Genomic DNA, 18306 nt, shown 5'->3' on the forward strand with positions numbered 1-18306 from the left:
TTGTTGGATATGTTCAGAGGACCCATGCATGGCACCGTGGGGGTTGAGCAGGACATGCCCAACCCCCACTACCTCGGGTTCACTTTAAGTTCATCTGCCAACTCTCAAGTATTTCCATACTCTAAACAGATTGAACAATATAAACTACAAATATATGTGCTTAGCACAGATCTAAATATATTAAGGAAAAAGATTTTGGACTTCATGCAAAAATATCAAATTGTTATTGCAGAGAACAAAATGTCTCCATAAAATGTTTTTTGCACTAACTTTTTAGATTTCAGCCTTGAAATGTGTCTTGTTAGTTTCCGAATAATAAGAACTTTGACCTTCTTCACATCTTTCCGCATCTTGACTACCTATGGAAACAAAGAATATTTGGAGTAATTCGCACAAAAACTGGCAAAATAACTGGGTAAGCATTAAATCCTTCTCACATCCTTCATAGTGTGTTTAGAAATCCCACTACACTTCTCATCACTCTGGCTTGAGGTGTGTGTACGGGGCACACAGATCCTTCCTGTCTAATGTGGGTAAAGATGGCCTAGAAGGAGGAGTTTGGACTGGTTCCTCAATAAGATTGTATTGTCATTTTTAAAGGAAACAAAAGTAGAGTGGGCAGCACAGTGACATAGAGGATAGCACAGCACTCATGCCTTGCAGTTAATTGGCTTCCCCCCAAATTGGCCCTAAACTACGATGGACATATGACTATGGTAAGGATTTGAGTGTGAGCTCCTCTGAGGGACAGTTAGTGACAAGAATATTTATACTTTGTAAAGTGCTGAGGAAGATGCTGGCACAATGTAAATACTAAATAATAATAATAATAATAATAATAAATAGAGCCCGGCAAACAAACAGAACTTTGTGTATTGCTAAGTAATGCAAATTAGCCATCATTTACATTAAACATGGGAGGTTGATCTAGATTGTTTAATAAAAGTGGCACAATTAGTAAATGGCAGACAAAATACAGGGGTGTCAATGACAATTGCACTAGTTAATATTTCAGCTCACCATGGAAAATATGACCAAATAGGACTTGATCCTTGGAAGCCTATCGCATATTTTTTTTTGTTTAATTAGCCATTAAAAAAATTCTCTTGGCTAACATGGTACAGAAACATTGTCTTTTGCCTAAACATACCGACACTGCCAATAGCCAACATTAGTCCAATTCATTACTGGAACCTGATCTCAAAAGTTGTTGATCGAAATGAAAGGAAAAGGTAATGAAACACAAACCTGCAACTGATGGTAAATCCATAAGTACAGTAGCACAAATGTGTAGCAGTCAAAATGTAAGACTGATACATGGGCTTCACTTAGCCCCACCAGAGTTAAGCCATAAGTATCACTTAGTTGACCCAGCTGTATGGCTCTGGCAGTAGAGATGAGTAACTCTGCCTATTCACTTCACTTGTCAAATGAAATCATTCTTATATAAAAACAGGAATCCTTTATAGCTTTACTAGTAACCTTAGCCCGTTTAAAAACGGGCCAGGTCTGTCTGTACTCCGCGCCCGCCCGCCGCTCGTGCACGCACCCGCCCCCCGTGCACCCGCCACTCGTGCACACACGCCCGCCCCTTCTGGCCTCGTCCTCCCTCCACTCAACACAGAGACACTTGCATATTATTATAGAGGATAATGGAAATTTCCAGCCATTTCAAATTTTTCATATGTGTTTATATTGTTCTCCCTACCAACAAACAGATCATGGGGCTTTCCACTAAAATGGCTGGAAAGTGTAATGGTTAAGGGCTCTGCCTCTGACACAGGAGACATGAGTTCAAATCTCGGCTCTGCCTGTTCAGTAAGCCAGCACCTATTTCAGTAAGGAGTTTCTTGGGCAAGTCTCCTTAACACTGCTACTGCCTACTGAGTGCGCTCTAGTGGCTGACTCGCAAGCGCTTTGAGTCCGACAGGAGAAAGGCGCTATACAAATACTGCCATTATTATTATAAAATGGTCTCTTACATGATGTCAATGCCAGGACTTTGCAGCTGCATTACTAAGCTTTTGATAGCAACTCAAATAGGGAATCCAATAAAACCAAAGCTACAAATTAACCAGAGTTATCAAACAGAGATAAATTGGTGCAAAGGTACATACACACGTCGGATTTTTCCAAGCAACCGGTCGATTGGACGTCAAATCGGGCGTGTCTACAAATGGTCATTCAGCTGACAACACTGGATTTGACCGATCCGCCAAGCGGATCCATCAAATCCAGCTGAACGACCGTTTGTACACACTTCGGATTTGACGCCCAAATGACCGATCATTTGGAAAAATCTGGATCCCCCCCCCCGGGCCCCGCTCAGTGCTGTTTTGGGGGGCAGGAGGGGTCGTAGCATGAGGGTAGAGCATTGGCACCCACATCAACGGGGAGGGGGTTCCGCTACCCCCCTTTCTCACCTTGGGCTCTCCCCCTCAGCGCGCTCCCCTCCTGCATGGGACTCCTGCAGTGGACCCCCCTCCCCGCTAATGTAGGGGACAATGCTCTCCCCTCATGCTACGACCCTTCCTGCTCACCAAAGCAGCCCTGAGCAGGCCCTAGAGGGGCCATAGGCCCCCCGCTGGTGCAGGGGCTGCAGCCCCTATTGTTTCGCCACTGCCCCCCTACTGGCTAATGGACAGAAAACAAAGAGTTGTGGTCAATGGATCGTACTCAAAATGGGAGACTGTTAGCAGTGGGGTCCCACAGGGGTCTGTACTGGGTCCAGTGCTCTTCAATTTATTTATTAATGACCTAGTAGATGCAGTAGTGAGCAATGTTGCTATTTTTGCAGAGGATACAAAATTGTACAGCATCATCAACTCTCAGAAAGATAGTGTCATATTGCAACAGGATCTGGATTGGATGGCTATATGGGCACAAACATGGCAGATGAAATTCAATGTTGAAAAATGTAAAGTCATGCATTTTGGTCGTACCAATGGTCTAGCACCATACAAAATAAATGGGATACAGCTGGGGACATCAAACTTGGAGAAGGACTTAGGAGTACTCATCGACAACAAGTTAAATAATCATACTCAATGCCAAGCCGCTGCAGCTAAAGCTAACAAAATTTTGGGATGCATTAAAAGGGAAATAAAAACTAGAGATGCTAGCATAATATTGCCCCTGTTTAACTCTCTAGTAAGGCCACATCTGGAATATGGAATTCAGTTCTGGGCACCACATTACAAAAAAGATATTGCAGTTTTAGAGCAGGTGCAGAGACGAGCAACAAAATTGATACGTGAGATGGAAGGTCTCACTTACCAAGAAAGGTTAAACTGGGTTTATTTAGTCTAAAGAAAATACGCCTTAGAGGGGATCTAATTAACATGTATAAATACATCAGAGGGCAATATAATAGCTTGGCGGACGAGCTTTTTGTCCCTAGGCCTTCTCAAAGGACTAGAGGACATGATTTGCGCATGGAGGAAAAACGTTTTAGCCATTTATTTAGGAAAGGGTTATTTATAGTAAAAGTGATTAAGATGTGGAATGCATTGCCACAGGAAGTCATTACGGCAAACTCTATACCTGCATTTAAAGGGAGATAAAGCAGAGAAACCGAGAGCCCAATATAGTGTAGTATGTATTGGATGAGGGAGAATTAGTGTAGAGTAAGTATTATACTTACAAACATGGGTTACTGTTTAGGCAACCACTATATAGGCAGGTGGGGAGATTAGACCTGTCCCCACTCAGGAATAAGATGTCGCTCTCTGAAGAAGGAAAGGAGGGTTTGTCACCCTTCCAACCACCAAGGGTGGATATCTTGACAAGTAGATGTACAGAGGCGCCAAAAGGATAAAATATGCTAAAATGTTTAAAATATTCGGGTGGCGGCGGTGGACCGGCCACTCAGAAATAGACTCGATGCTGTCGCTTAAGATAAAGACAATTTATTCACATCCTCCATGAACAGAACCGCAACGCGTTTCACGGGTATATTCCCGCTTCCTCAGGCAATAAACAGATAGGAGTACACAGTACAGTCTCAAGGTCACGAATAGCGCCTCTGGGAAGAGCGCCTCTGGGGCCACTATAAAGGCCCATACATACTTTTGAGTGATGTCGCCCCAAGGGGGATCGGGACAATGTGTTCTGTCCATATGCAAAAAAGTGTTGTTTGCCTAGACATTTTTGTGTCGAATGGTGTCTTATTTTCTCAGTTAGCTGGAAGGTGTACTACTCTTCAGATGCTAGTGCTACAAGTCATGGTTTTCCACACTTCTGGGTGGCCACACAAGTTACAACTTAAAAGAACTGAGACAGACTGTGGTAAATGAACACCAAAATACTACGTTGGGTCAAAACATCAAGCTCATTCGAGTGAAAAATTACTGTTGACTTGTGTCAGAACACTGAAAAAAATGGGAGTTCTCCAATTTTCACAAGTGACAGTGAAATCAAAGACATTCCAATGCATGTGCTGTAATATCTTTTGCTTTCCTGCCAAACAGAGAGTGCTTTGACCCATTACAGCTGATTTTCATTAACTGTAGAGGCAGGAGAAAAGATACCACTAGCAATGGTCATGATTGAAAGGCTATTCCAATTCTTAACAAGTTGAAACCCCTTTAGACAGGGATTCTAACGTTGTTAGTAAGAAAATGTAAAGATATGTAATTTAAAGGATACCACAACTGACATGTGGCATAATGAGATAGACATGGGTATGTACAGTGCCTAGCACACAAATAACTATGCTGTGTTCCTTTTTTTCTTTCTCTGCCTGAAAGAGGTAAATATCAGGTATGTAAGTGGCTGACTCAGTCCTGACTCAGACAGGAAGTGACTACAGTGCGACCCTCACTGATAAGAATGTCCCCCTTTTTTATCTCTTTATTGCTCTCAGAAGCCATTTTTTTCTAGGAAAGTGTTTTATAGTTGGAATTTCTTATCAGTGAAGATCACACTGTAGTCACTTCCTGTCTGAGTCAGGACTGAGTCAGCCACTTACATACCTGATATTTACCTCTTTCAGGCAGAGAAAGAAAAAAGGAACACAGCATAGTTATTTGTGTGCTAGGCACTGTACATACACATGTCTATCTCATTATGCCACATGTCAGTTGTGGTATCCTTTAATAAAATGTAACTATGTAAATCCATCTAATCTATCTCTGACTGATGGCTATGATGATCATGGAATCTGACTTGGCTTATCACTCCCATCTCCCTTTGTAAACAAATTAACAAATTCTTACGATGGACTGACCATTATAAACCATTATAAACACCCAATGTGGCAAACAGATTGATCCCCTTCTGAATGGAATCTGATCAGAAAGGGATCAAAACCTTCCACACTCAATGCAGTGCAAGTGTGCAACGTTATGTGCTGCTGGTCCACCACCGTTCAAAGATACCCCCAGAAAAAAAAAATCGATCAAAATTACATTTGATATGGAATTTGATCAGAGTGATCAGGGCTGAGGAGTTGGCACAGTTTATGAAACCACTGACTCCGACTCCAGTTACCCATAATTGCTCCATCTCCTCAACTCCTTGGTCTAATACTTATCAGGGCTATGTAGTTGGTACAAAAATCATCCGACTCCTCAATTTGTTAAACCGCTGACTCCAGGTACCAAAAATTGCTCTGACTCCTCAGCCCTGGGAGTGGTTAAATCTACCGTAAATTAACCAGGAAAAAAATCAATACATTAAATAATCTTATCTTAAACAAACCCTTACAAAAAAAAAATCAGGACTGGACATGGCTGTTTAGCTGGCATGAGTTATAAAAAGCTCAGTTGCATTAATATGCTTACAATAAGTACAGCTGTCAAGATTCATGGGCTGGGGGAGAACACTGTAAATATTGTATTTTTTACCACCAGTGCAATCTTTCATAAGGTACCCACCGCAAAAAGTACAAAAGGTTTACCAGCTATCAAAAGACCAAAGTTATCAGAACGGAATTTGCTCAATGTAAAAACTCCCAAATGCCAAGGTTAAAATCAGTTCAAGATCTGCAGTGTGCTCCAATACTGTAGTTCCTTTTCTCAAAAACACCATAAACAAGACAGAACATGTATGGGAAGCAAACACAATCAAAAAAGTGTAATCTGCAAAACCAGTATTTATTAAAAATAATTTGCTTAAAGAGAATGAATGGCGAAAAACTACCTAAAAAAAGTAAATGCTTAGCTAAGGAGGGGGAAGCATCTGGATCCTCCAGAGGGTTCCCATGCTGTCCTCCACCAATGCCTTTGTAACAGAGCCTTTTGTTCCCAAAAGCAGATGCCATCTAACTATAGTTGTAAAATGCCTAAGCTTTGGCACTAATGAAATGCCTTGTCTGTTACATACGATCAACAAGATTGTTATATGCAAATTAGAAGAGTCAGAGGAATCATAAACATAAAGGAGTCGGAGTTGGAGGATTTTTGCACTGACTCCACAGCCCTGAGCCTGCAAAGCCCCCTCACTTTAGACTCTCAGGTAGATTACATTTTAACTTATTCACAGCACAATGAAATATGAAATTAAAATGTCTTTATACAGCATTTACTCTCACATAAAAACTATTATAAACGGCACATAGTTTAAAAACAAAACAAAAAACAAGATGAATTCCATCCAAATAATTTTTTTTACCAAATAAATTAACACATTTTCCAGTTCTCTGTGAAACATTAAAATAAATTCACATTGTCACCTTGTCACTTATAATGCATTACACTTTTCCAAACGCCCAACATTTTTACCTGAGCTATGTCTCTGCCTGTCAATAGGAGTCATGTTTTTTTACAGCATGTTTTTAACTTTATTTTTAAATGGTCTTTTCAACCACACAAATCATACATTGTTCTATATATAGAAATGAATGGAGATACTTAACAGAAAGTTGTCAGTGACATAGCAATGCTGTTAAAGTGTAACTGTCGGGCATAAAATCAAAAATAAATTCTTTATTTTTATCTGGGAAACAAGTAATAAGGATGCTAACGAGGCAATCCAAAAGTTAAAATCTCTATTACTTTTCTTGTTTATAAATGATCATTCCCCAGTTTACCTAACTATTATTTTGTACGTTGCCGCACAAAGGAAGTTGCAGGGCATGCTGGGTTGTCTTTTTTTGCTTCTTTATTTCCCCTCAGACTTAACTAAACTACAGAAGCAAAATAGGACAACCCAGCATGCCGTGCAACTTCCTTTTTGCGGCAACATACCAAATAAGAGTCAGGTAAACTGGGAATCATTATTTATAAACAAGAAAAGTAATAGAAATTTTAACTTTTGGATTGCCTGATTAGCATCCTTATTACTTGTTTACCAGATAAAAATAAAGAATTGATTTTTGATTTTATGCCCGACAGTTACATTTTAAAGGCTTGTAAACTAGAGGCTCTGTTTAATCTCCCCTTAGATTGTAAACTTTTGGCAGGGTCCTCCCTTCCCTAATTTATTCTACATGATAGAGCGCCCCCATCATTGTGCTCCTTTCCTATGACAGCCTCATACTTGTATTACTGGACCTACCCAACCAGCCCAAATCGCATGATCATGTATTTTGTACCCAGTTTGCCTTGTATAGCTTTGTCGTATGTTGTATAACCTTGTTACATCTGTCATACTTTGTATCATTGTATAGCAATGCGTAATATATTGGCGATGTATAAATACAATAAATAAATTTAGTTCTTAATTTAGCCCAGTCACACTAGTGTTTGAACAAGGAGGCTAACTGTTTCTGAAACACTTTTGGATCACCTTCTTTTAATCATCAGTTGCAAATGAGTGAATTGAACCAAGACGTTTTGAGGAACATACTTTTCTCTTACCTTTTGACTCGATTGTATACTGTGTCTGATTGTGGCTTATTTCTACCTTAAGCTCAACACACACCATACAATCTTGGTTGTACAGATTTACCAAATCTATGTAGTATAAGGGCCAACAGATTGAAAATACCTAGTATGATTGATTGGATAAGCTCTTATACTACATGAAAGTGGTAAGATTGAACAACCAAGATTGTATGGTGTGTGTTGAGCTTTAGTGTGAGCAGCTATTATTTTCAGAGACCTTACATCAGCTGGATATTAGGAAGTCTTTCTACCTTAGCAGTGCTGGATGTGGTCACAAATGCTTAGCTCAAATGAGTTACCATAGGTGGATCATGGATTTGACTACCAACTTCCGCATCTATCCCCTACTAGGTATTGCAGATTCTCTCCAGAACACTTTTGGTAAATACTCAAGCCAGCTGATCTTCCTGACCACCTAGGTGTCACAGTTCAGTCCCCCCCCCCCTTATATCAGATTTGACGGCAGTCTCAGGTGATCTCTGACTGTCTATATATGGAGGAGGCATGGCAGAATCGGACGGAATACTTCATGAATCCTGATCGTTCCACTCTGAAACATAAACCTTTCAGAGAGGTCCTTTGATATCTTCTGCAATCTGCCAGGATGGATCATAGTGTCGAATGTTGTCTGTCCTTGCGCATCTGCCCTCTTCCCTTTGTATGGCAGGAGCCAATTAGCGTGTTTTGCTACAGAGTCTGTACAGGAAATATAACACACTATGCAAACTTTAGGAAAATACACATCTTCGAAGGGGGACTTGGGCTTCATGACAACACAACGTATACTTTTATTTGTACAATTTACATTATGGGCATACACATTACACATATGTTTCCTGGGCCTCAGCATACTCTACTGTATCAGATATCTTGCCGAGTCTTGAAAAAGACTACTGGATGTGATGACATTAAAAGACAGCTGGTAGGCATCAGCGATATAACCGCATATGAGTACGCCTGAAATCAGCTTGATCTGGTCAAGTTTGTATAAATCTGCCCATCTATGGCTGCTCCACTACATGGTGGCTAAGAGGTAGCCCAGATTAAACGACTACTAAAGTGCAGATGAAAAATTATACAAAAAAAACTGCTACAGAACCAACATGTTCCACCTAAAGATAGACTTTGTCAGGGTGTATATACATGACAGCAGCACACAGAGTACATTGAGTACCAGCTCTCACTATAGTCTAGGTCTGTCATTCTGCATGTACACATGTTTTTTTTTACTACTATACTGGGGGGTTTGAGGGGCTGTTCAGGCACAAAAACCCCACCAAAATGTTTGATTTAAGCAAACCTACAAAGAAGAGCAAGACAAAATTTCTCAACAGCAACATAAAAGACAGATAAAAAATAAGAAACATTTCAATTATTTCTGCTAAACATAGTGGAACTGAAAGGGAATCATTCTTTTTTACATCACTGTAAATGTACAATACCTCAGCACTCTGAGTAACGCCAGCACATCATAATTTATTTTCTCTACAATATGATAACCAAGAACAGCCAGTTGGACGATGGGAAAGTCATTTGGAAAACTGTGTCTAAACTACTGATACAAATTCTGTTCAAAAGCTCAAGCTGTTCAAGGGGACTACAGTACAACAAAACCAGACACGTCACTCTATGCATTTTAAGATCTAATAATGTAAATAATACTGTTTAAAGTACACCTAGTAAAAGATGTACTAAGCAAATAACACTAAGAATAAGGTTTGCTTATTTCTTCGTATATCACTGACGTAACTAGTTGAATACACTGAGTGTATGCTTTGTGCCATACTTGCAGTCTATGATGAATTTGATACCTTAATGTGTGCAATGCATTATTAAAATAACATTAGCATACTGGCAAAATGTCATATTCCCACAACTGAACAAACAGGAAATTTATGACTGACGCTTGAAAAACAAATGTTTTGGCAGAAATCTTGAATTTCTTTTTATAAGCATGGAATTAGAAACACTGACAAGTGTCCCACTAACAGTCATCATGAGCAATGAAAAAGAAACAGTTCAAATTCATGTCAATTTCAGTTTAGCACTGTTAGGGGAATACATATGAAGGAAGGCAAATATGCAATGCGTGGCATGCAACGCGGAAACCGCTCCGCTTCGCAATGCACGTAAAATGCAACCAATTCAGGTCAATGGAGTGGTTTCCATTGAAGCGAATTGACCTACGCGATACAGCGCGATGCGACGCGGGGGAAATTATGGCTAGCATGCTCCAGTTTTCCGCAGCACGCATCCGAGTCCCCATAGCCGCCGACAGGAAGCCACATGACGCTGCATCCGGTTGTCCAGAAGACAACCGGAAGTACCTGTGGAGGAATGCGAGGCGATGCAGCGATCGCCTTGCATTCTAATCCCTAGTGGAAACGGGCCCTTAAAGGAAAAAGAAAAGATTTAAAAAAAAAAACCTCTTTCATGAAGATTGATAAATACCCTGATTAGCAATGTAATCATACTGCATTACTAATTTTGGTCTTATCTGATAGAGTGGGAGAGCCTCTTTCTATGCCTGGTACACACCATGCCATTTCCCTTTAGCTAGACGGGTCAAATTGATTATGTCCGTCAGGTCTGATCTGATTTCCGATCATTCTTCTGATCTATTTTGTAGTGAAATGATTGAAAAAAAAATTGATAAAAGAAAAATTGGAAATCAGATCGGCCCTGTCGGAAATAATTAATTTGACCCGTCTATCTGACGGGAAATTGTTTGGCGTGTACCAGGCATTACAAAAAGCAGCTGCACAGAGGCTTTTCTGCACTCCTTGTCATTGAAGCAGCTATTTTTTGCACACCAGTGCCTGCTGTTTTACGGTGCTCTTATAGACCACAGTGCAAATTTGTGACTATGGGGCTCATAATTCTGGCACTGGCACTCGGTTATAAATAGGCACATGGATTGGCAATAAGTTCTGCTACACTGTAGCAGCAGGTATTGTGAGTTATTGTGAGGAACGGGGTTAGTGTTAGGATTTAAATTAGCAATAAGAAAGCTTAATGACAGTGGAGAGGCGGGAGATATTGTTAGGAGAAGAGGGGGAGTTTAGTGTTAGCCATTAATAGGGAGGAGGCTAGTGGTAGGATTAGACAGGTTAGTTAAGGTTCCAATCATCAGATGCAATCTTTCGATGCAATTTGCCCCAAATGTCCAAGCGGCAATACTAAATGTTCGCCCTTGTCTTCATTCTGAGCAAAATGATCATTGAAATGATTATTTACAGGAAACGTAGCCAAACATTGATGGAGGAAAACCAGAGGCCATTCTCATTTCATATTCCCCAGTGAAAATGCTGATCAGGAAATATCTGCAGCTGCTCTAGAAGGCACTACAGAAATGTTTAGCTACACCTGACTGGAATTAGTCAGTCCTACTAATACAGGTAGTTTGGAGTAGAAAACCACTGGCATTTCTCTCACCTAGCCTTCTGACTGATTAAAAAAAAAAGTATCACCTGATCACTTGTTCCAACATGATGTCCCTGTAATCCATCTAACATTGTTCATGGTGTCATGAGGAACCTTTAAATCACATGCAAATTAAAACAAAATAATCAAGCCAAGTACACAATTCTGAGGAAGATGAATAGGGAGGACACCAGTAAAACTACAAACACCAATTAAAGTAAAAACATACTTTTTTAACCCGTTAGCAATATTAAACTAAATATCTAGTTTGAAGATGCTGCACTCATTTTAACCTCAGCCGGCAGAACTTGTTGTTCTGCCTAATGAAATCATGCAGAGTGACGCAGGGTGCGTTATTTTATTGTTATCTGTTCCTGATGCTGGACAGGCATCTCCTCTTCATCCATCCGAGCCGATACACTGCCGACATCCTCTTCTGACTTCTGATCACAAGCTCAGAAGATAATGTCAGCCGTGCAGCGCCACCCGGTGGTGGAAGAGGGGTGATGAAAGAGACTCTTCCATTACCCCTCTTCCACCACCGTGTGGCTCTGTACCACAGACACTATCCTCTGAGCCCCAAACACATGGAATAACGTGATCGGAAGTCAGAAGCGGATGTCGGGAGTGTATCGCTGCGAGTGGATAAGGAGGAGAAGCTAATCCGGCATTAGGAACAGGTGACTATAACCGATCCCTTTGCCACTCTGCATGTCCTACTAGCCTGCCAGGCTGGGGAAGGCTCACTTCCACAGCGTCAGGAAAAATTGGGCTCTGCAGCTAAATCAGTTTTACTTGATTTGGCTGCTAAAAGGTTAATATAATCTAAACATATAAGACAGGCTAAAACTACTGTGAAGCTGGAGTGGCCAGCTCCGCCACATCTCAAACACTTACACACCACACCAGCAACCCTCACATCAATTATACGCAAATGGGGGTCAGACTGGGTTTATGTCCAGCAATAGATCGTCCACAGATTATCTAATATTGCTTATTACAGTCTGGAACCATCGTACAGAGTGTGGCTTTTTATGAAGTTATATAAAATGTTTTATCAACTATTCTGTAAATTGTTGCTAAATTCATAAAAAGAAACAAAAAAAAACACAAAAATTCATGGCCAAATCTTTTGCAAAAATAGTAGATAAGATAAGGCAATTCTGAAATTCGCTGAAGCAAAATCTGAAGTCATGAGACAACCCAAACACTGCAAAAGAAGCAGAATAAATAAATATGGCTTAATGATGTCGCCTTCTCATAGGAGCAATCTGCCAAAGTTCTGAGGAATTATAAAATAGATTATTATGTTTGGATATGTTCATAATACCATCATGAGATAAGCAGTGCTGCAAAATGAACCTCTGAGGCATTGTTCTGATCTGCCACATCAGAGAGCCAGAGGAAGCAGACAATGATAACCTCCTAAAAGCCAAACATACAATAGATATGGCACAAACATTTTTCTACTGGAGAAAATGTAGGTGCCATATTCAGATATACATCTTAAACAAAAGCAACATACTCTTTATACGCTATCAGTAATTTTAGTATTCAAGAGAAGAAAGATTGTCTGGTACTACTGCTTTAATTACCAAGTGTGTGAGAACATATAAAGTGCCTGAACAATAAACAGTTTTGTGCAATGTTCAGAGATACTTATCACATTTAAAGTCAATGGGAACCGCATTTATAAAAATGAGACAGATACTTACCTAAGGAGAGGGAAGGCTCTGGGTCCTATAGAGCCTTCCCGCTCCTCTCCTGGTCCCGCCGTTCCGGTGCTAGCTCGCCCGGTAGCAGTATTTGACTAAATTAGTCAAATACTGCTTTACCAGGCCGAAGGAGGCTTCAGAAGTCTTCAGGGAGCCAGAGGGCCCTGTACTGCGCCTGCGCAAGCACGCTCTCTTGCACACTCACGCCTGTGTAGTATGGAGCCGCACGTCTTCCAAATACCCTTTCGACGGGGGATTGAAATGGGCAGCACAGGATAGAGAGCACCGAGAGAAGAGACGGAAGGCTCTATACGACCCAGAGCCTTACCTCTTCTTAGAAAAGTATTTGCTTCATTTTTTTTTTTAAATATGGTTCTGATTCACTTTAAGGACTACTGCGCGTGCACCTGCCCCGCATGAGAGTGCACCCACATCACCGGGAGAGTACTGTGCCTCCCAATGAAGCTCACACATGCTGGCGCATGCGCAGAATATGCAGATACATCGGGGCTGACGATCCTTAGAAAATGCCAGCGGGAGACGGAGAGGACCAGAGCTACGGCGAGGGACACTAAATGACTTCCAGGGGCTGGAAGAAGCCCCAGGTAAGTAAACATTTTATTTATTTTGTGGCCACGGAAATCCTTTAATGGTGGCTGTGTGTACATAGGCCGTGGAAGAAGCTAGCTTTCACACCCTGCAAAGCAGTCATAAGGCTGTGTACCTCCTGGCACCCTCTGCTGCCTCCTCCAACCCAGCCACCACTGATGCCATAAGTCTATCTTGAGCACATTGCTCATTACTGGCGATCATACTGCTGCAGCAATGACGCATTTACATATTTACTCACACAGCGGTGTCTCAGTGCCTGCCACCTCTGTTTGTTTGATATGTAATTTTAGAAAGCCAATAATTGTCAAAACAGAAAACTGACATGCTCCCTCCTCTACATGTCCTGCTCCTTCCTAGCCACTGTTCTCTCTGCACCACTGGATTGGTGGCTCAGAAGGAGTGGATACTCTCTCCAGCACCTGTCTTATAATAATAATCCAAACATTTGTATAGCGCTTTTCTCCTGTCGGACTCAAAGCGCTCAAGAGCTGCAGCCACAGGGATGCGCTCAAGAGGCCACCCTGCAGTGTTAGGGAGTTTTGCCTTGAACTCCTTACTGAATAGGAACTGACCTAGCCAGAATTCGAACCCTGGTCTCCCATGTCAAAGGCAGAGCCCTTAACCAGTACACTATCCAGCCACTGTCTTATAGCCTCTACCCTGCTGCAGATACTAATCTATGATGTGACTAGACTTCGTAGGGAGCATAGCTGGAGTTTTATAGTAGTAAGTCCAACAGATGAGTGGATCTTGCCAAGGCTCAGAACAGCCCTATTAATAAGACTAGGAAGCCCTGTTAAAGTGATAATGCAGCTTTTCTGCAGGGTGGACCGTTCCACACTTGCGTTAAAAACCGGTTAGTTCACAGAATGGAGCGGACACTGTACTAACGGAACAGATCCAATGTTAACCTATGGATCCATTCAAATCCATCTATTCAAACGGATACGTTCTGCACGATCCGCTGAACAAGATTCCTCCCTGCAGAAATTTTCCGGAGAGCTGAGCCCAGCGGACTGGAAAAGGATGATGAAGCCCTGAATTGGGGGCAATGAAAGAACAGAACATTTCTTCACACTAGTGAAGAAACGAACCATTAAGGGGATAAATCCACTGGGGTTGGGACTCTGGGGGCACGAACTGGGCCTAATGTACTGAGCAGCTGGGTGGGTGACGGGGGGGTTAAAACTTACCCAGGCTTCCACCTTCAATTGCGTCCTACATCGCGTCACGTGACTATGCTTCCTCCTTTAACCAGGCAGCAGGAAGCGTGGTAGTCACATGACGTGATGTGGGACGCAACTGAAGACAGAAGAAGATTTAAGCCTAGAAGAAACCCTCCCTACCACCCGGCCGAAATTAAAGACGGAAACCTGGGTAAGTTTTAACCCTCTCTCACCCGCCCGGCTGCTGGAGCAATCGGAGTGGCAACGGAGTGAAAATGGATCCGATCGACCTGTGATCAGATCCGTTTTCAAGGATCCATTTGCCAGTGTGAACCAAGCCTTACAGATCCGGTGAAGGGGAAACTGGATTTGTTACGGCTTTATTTCCCAATGTGAAACAGGCCTTACAGTACTGCTTATACAAATCTCTAAAGGGGCCCATACACCTAACGATTTTCCAGCCGATATACAGCAGATTCGATCACTGTGATCGAATCTGCTGTGAAATTGTTGCGCAAACGCTGACAGAATGATCAATTTCTGTCCGAAATCAATCTTTCCCGTCGAGCCGTTCGTGCGGAAGATTTTGCTCGATCGTCGGCGGGTCGGGAGTGCGTTGATAGCGGCGTTCGAATGCCCGACATCCGACGCTAGCGGCAATACATTACCTGCTCCGCCGGCGCAACTCCCCCGGTCTCCGCTGTCTTCTTCTCTCTCACTGGACTCCGGCTGGCTTCACTGAACTTCCTGTCCCGGGAGGAAATTTAAACAGTAGAGCGCCCTTCAGTGAAGCCAGCCGGACCCGGAGACCAGCGCGGAGAAGACATGCTGAAATCGATTCACAATCTGTTTGCAGTAAAGGCAGCCATACGATCCCTCTCTGATTAGATTCGATCAGTGAGGGATCTATCTGTTGGTCGATCTGATGGCAAAATGACCAGTGTATGGATACTTTAAAAAGAATTCTACAACTTGAAACAAAAAGGCAAATTTTTACAATGACCATAAAGTCAGCAATAAAACCAGGGGCCTTTCCTTGTAATGCTCATGTTTTCTATAGACTGGAATTGCTATTCCATCTGCAAGATATAAGTGAGCTGGAACACACATGCGAGCAGTTGTAACATGAGACACAGAACAAACTGTACACTGTAACAATTCAAAGTGACAGCTACCCAAAACGCTTCTCAACTGCAGGCTATAGACACAAAGTCATTATGTTACGTTACATATTAAACAAAAAGATAAAACAACGATATAGAAAGGCAAAAACGTCAGAGGTGTTGTCAAATTTAGTGTACTAAATTAATTTTAAACATATGAATCTATACTTTTTTTTTTAAATCAAATAAAGGTTTGTGTAGCACTGCTGATGAGGGGTAGGTGAGGAACAGTGGGCAATGATGGAATGGGGTGTTAAAGGATACATCCAGCAATAAATAAAAAAAAAAAAAAAAAGTTGTATTCCCCGGGGGCTTCTTCCACCCCCTAGAAGCCTGTTAGGTCCTATTACACAGTTCTGCTCTGAGCCAAGCCTCCGCTCTCTCACCTTAAGATTGTGACCCATGCCCGGGATCTACTGCGCATGTGCAGTGCCTCCTGAGACGTGACAGCTCTATCCTTACGCAGTGCAGAGAGAATCGAACTGCGCAAGCGCAGAGCACTCCCAGCGAACAGGATATGGGAGAGGAGAAAGATTGATAAGCATATTTGGAAGCCACTCACTGGTATGCTGCACTGTCATCCCTCCTCCCTTTTCCGCAGAAACAAACGCAACACTATGCCATAGCGTCTGTACAATGCTCACCCCCCAGAACAGTTACCCAAGGGGCTGGGACTTGATCTTTTCTGATGAAAACCGTTGTACGTCTATAAGACTTGAAAATAAATGCAGCCCAAAAAATTTGTATGACAATCTGACAACTGCCATTTACTGAAAGGGCACAAAGATGCTGGCTTCCATTTTTTTTTTTCATTACAATGTTCCTTTGAGCAGAACGTTCGCAAGAAAGCTGGCTTGTGATAGCACGAAACACTCCAGAAAAAGTAAATACCGTAAGTATATATTTATTCTTAAGTCAGCGGGTCTGCTTTTCCTCCAAATGGCAGAGCCATACTTGCAAATGTATGCTTGAAAGCTGACAGGTTCTTGCGTGACAGAATAAAGGACTTTCAGGAAGGACATCATTGGTTTGAGAGGTGTACTGACATCACACGTAGCTACATCATACATCAAATAAAAAGGCTAGTGTTGCCCAGTCCTGCAAATCCCAGTGATTAAATACAGCAACTACATTTATAACTTACAGTACAGCAAACCAAGATTTATAGGTTTAAAAATGTAGAACAATCTCACCAGTTTTTTTTTTTTTTTTTTTTTTACTGGTGGTTTTGTTATACAAAATTTCTGTAAGGGCTCTTTCACATTAGCTAATGTGTGAACAAACCCGTGTTGGCTCACTTGGGGAAGTTGCGGTTCGATGCATATCAGCGGTGCTAGATATAATTTACCCGATGGGAAAACACCTGCGTCGTATGATTAAAAGCTCCCAGAAGCGTTATTGTCTAATGTGAAAGGTAACATGAAAGTCAATAGACTTTCATGTTACCATGCTTACCGCATCCTAGAAGAAATCCATCAAAACAGCTTCTAGTGTGCAAGAGCCCTAAAGGTGTACTGGGGATAAATAGTGTACACCATATTGGGTAGCCCTACTATGTACAATTCTGTATACTTTATTGGTATAAAAACATAAAATTTGGGTGAGAGTATGCAAATAAATGAAGCAAGTGTAAGTTGCAGCCAGTCTCAAAGAACACCTGTATTGCGTGTGGGGGTCTTTGCTGATCTCTATGTAGAGAGAGGTGTAGCTAGCCAACACACAGATAGGTCAGGAACCGATAGTCACCACAACAGAATCGTTTAGATGGTATACATGATAACTTCCATCTGCAGATCGTTAACAGATAATCCTCTATAATAATCCCCAAGTTTTTCTGTGTCCCATGTCTATGTGTGTGTCCCTTTTGCTCTCTGCGCATGTGCAGGGATGCAGAGACACTGAGGGGGAGTGACGCGTGGCAAAGGATGACGGGCCAAGGGGCAGGCGTACGCATGGCTGGCGTGCGTGGCGGCATGCGCAACGTGCACGCGCGGGGCGGGCGCATGCGCAGTGACAGACCTAGCCCATTTTTTAAATGGGCTAAGGTCACTAGTATAATACAAAACCCCCAGAAATCAAATCAAATAGGAGATTGCTAGTCAATGCAGGCCCACCACAATACGGATGTTCTCTGCTAGACAGCCGCCCACTATCTACAGCACAATATGAGGGGCGACTAATAAAGCTATTAGTTTGGAGGGTGCAAAATATATACAGTGACACAAATTCAACATGTTTCACCCTGAAGGACTTCATCAGGAAGTGCAACAAACAGTGTACTGTAAATATTTACATAACCCCCCCACCACATAACATAACCATCCAACAGCATAACAGCCCAAGTCAGAGCTGAGTTGCCTCTGTTTGGCTGATGGTTAAATGCCTTAAACTCCAAATCTTG

The 18306-nt window shown here is 42.0% G+C and overlaps 1 protein-coding gene across 2 annotated transcripts in view; it reads right to left on the reverse strand.

Annotated features, from left to right (window-relative positions):
* SRFBP1 (serum response factor binding protein 1) overlaps positions 1-18306 on the reverse strand; it is a 101356-nt gene that overhangs the window by 71149 nt on the left and 11901 nt on the right. The window contains exon 2 of one of the 2 annotated variants that reach the window (XM_068247068.1): positions 271-359. The exons of the other annotated variant lie outside the window; for it this stretch is intronic. Coding sequence (XP_068103169.1) covers positions 271-359 — 89 coding nt within the window. The remainder of the gene's footprint in view (positions 1-270; positions 360-18306) is intronic. 2 annotated transcript variants of the gene reach the window in all.

Source organism: Hyperolius riggenbachi, chromosome 1 (assembly GCF_040937935.1).
Source record: "Hyperolius riggenbachi isolate aHypRig1 chromosome 1, aHypRig1.pri, whole genome shotgun sequence".
NCBI lineage: Eukaryota > Metazoa > Chordata > Amphibia > Anura > Hyperoliidae > Hyperolius > Hyperolius riggenbachi.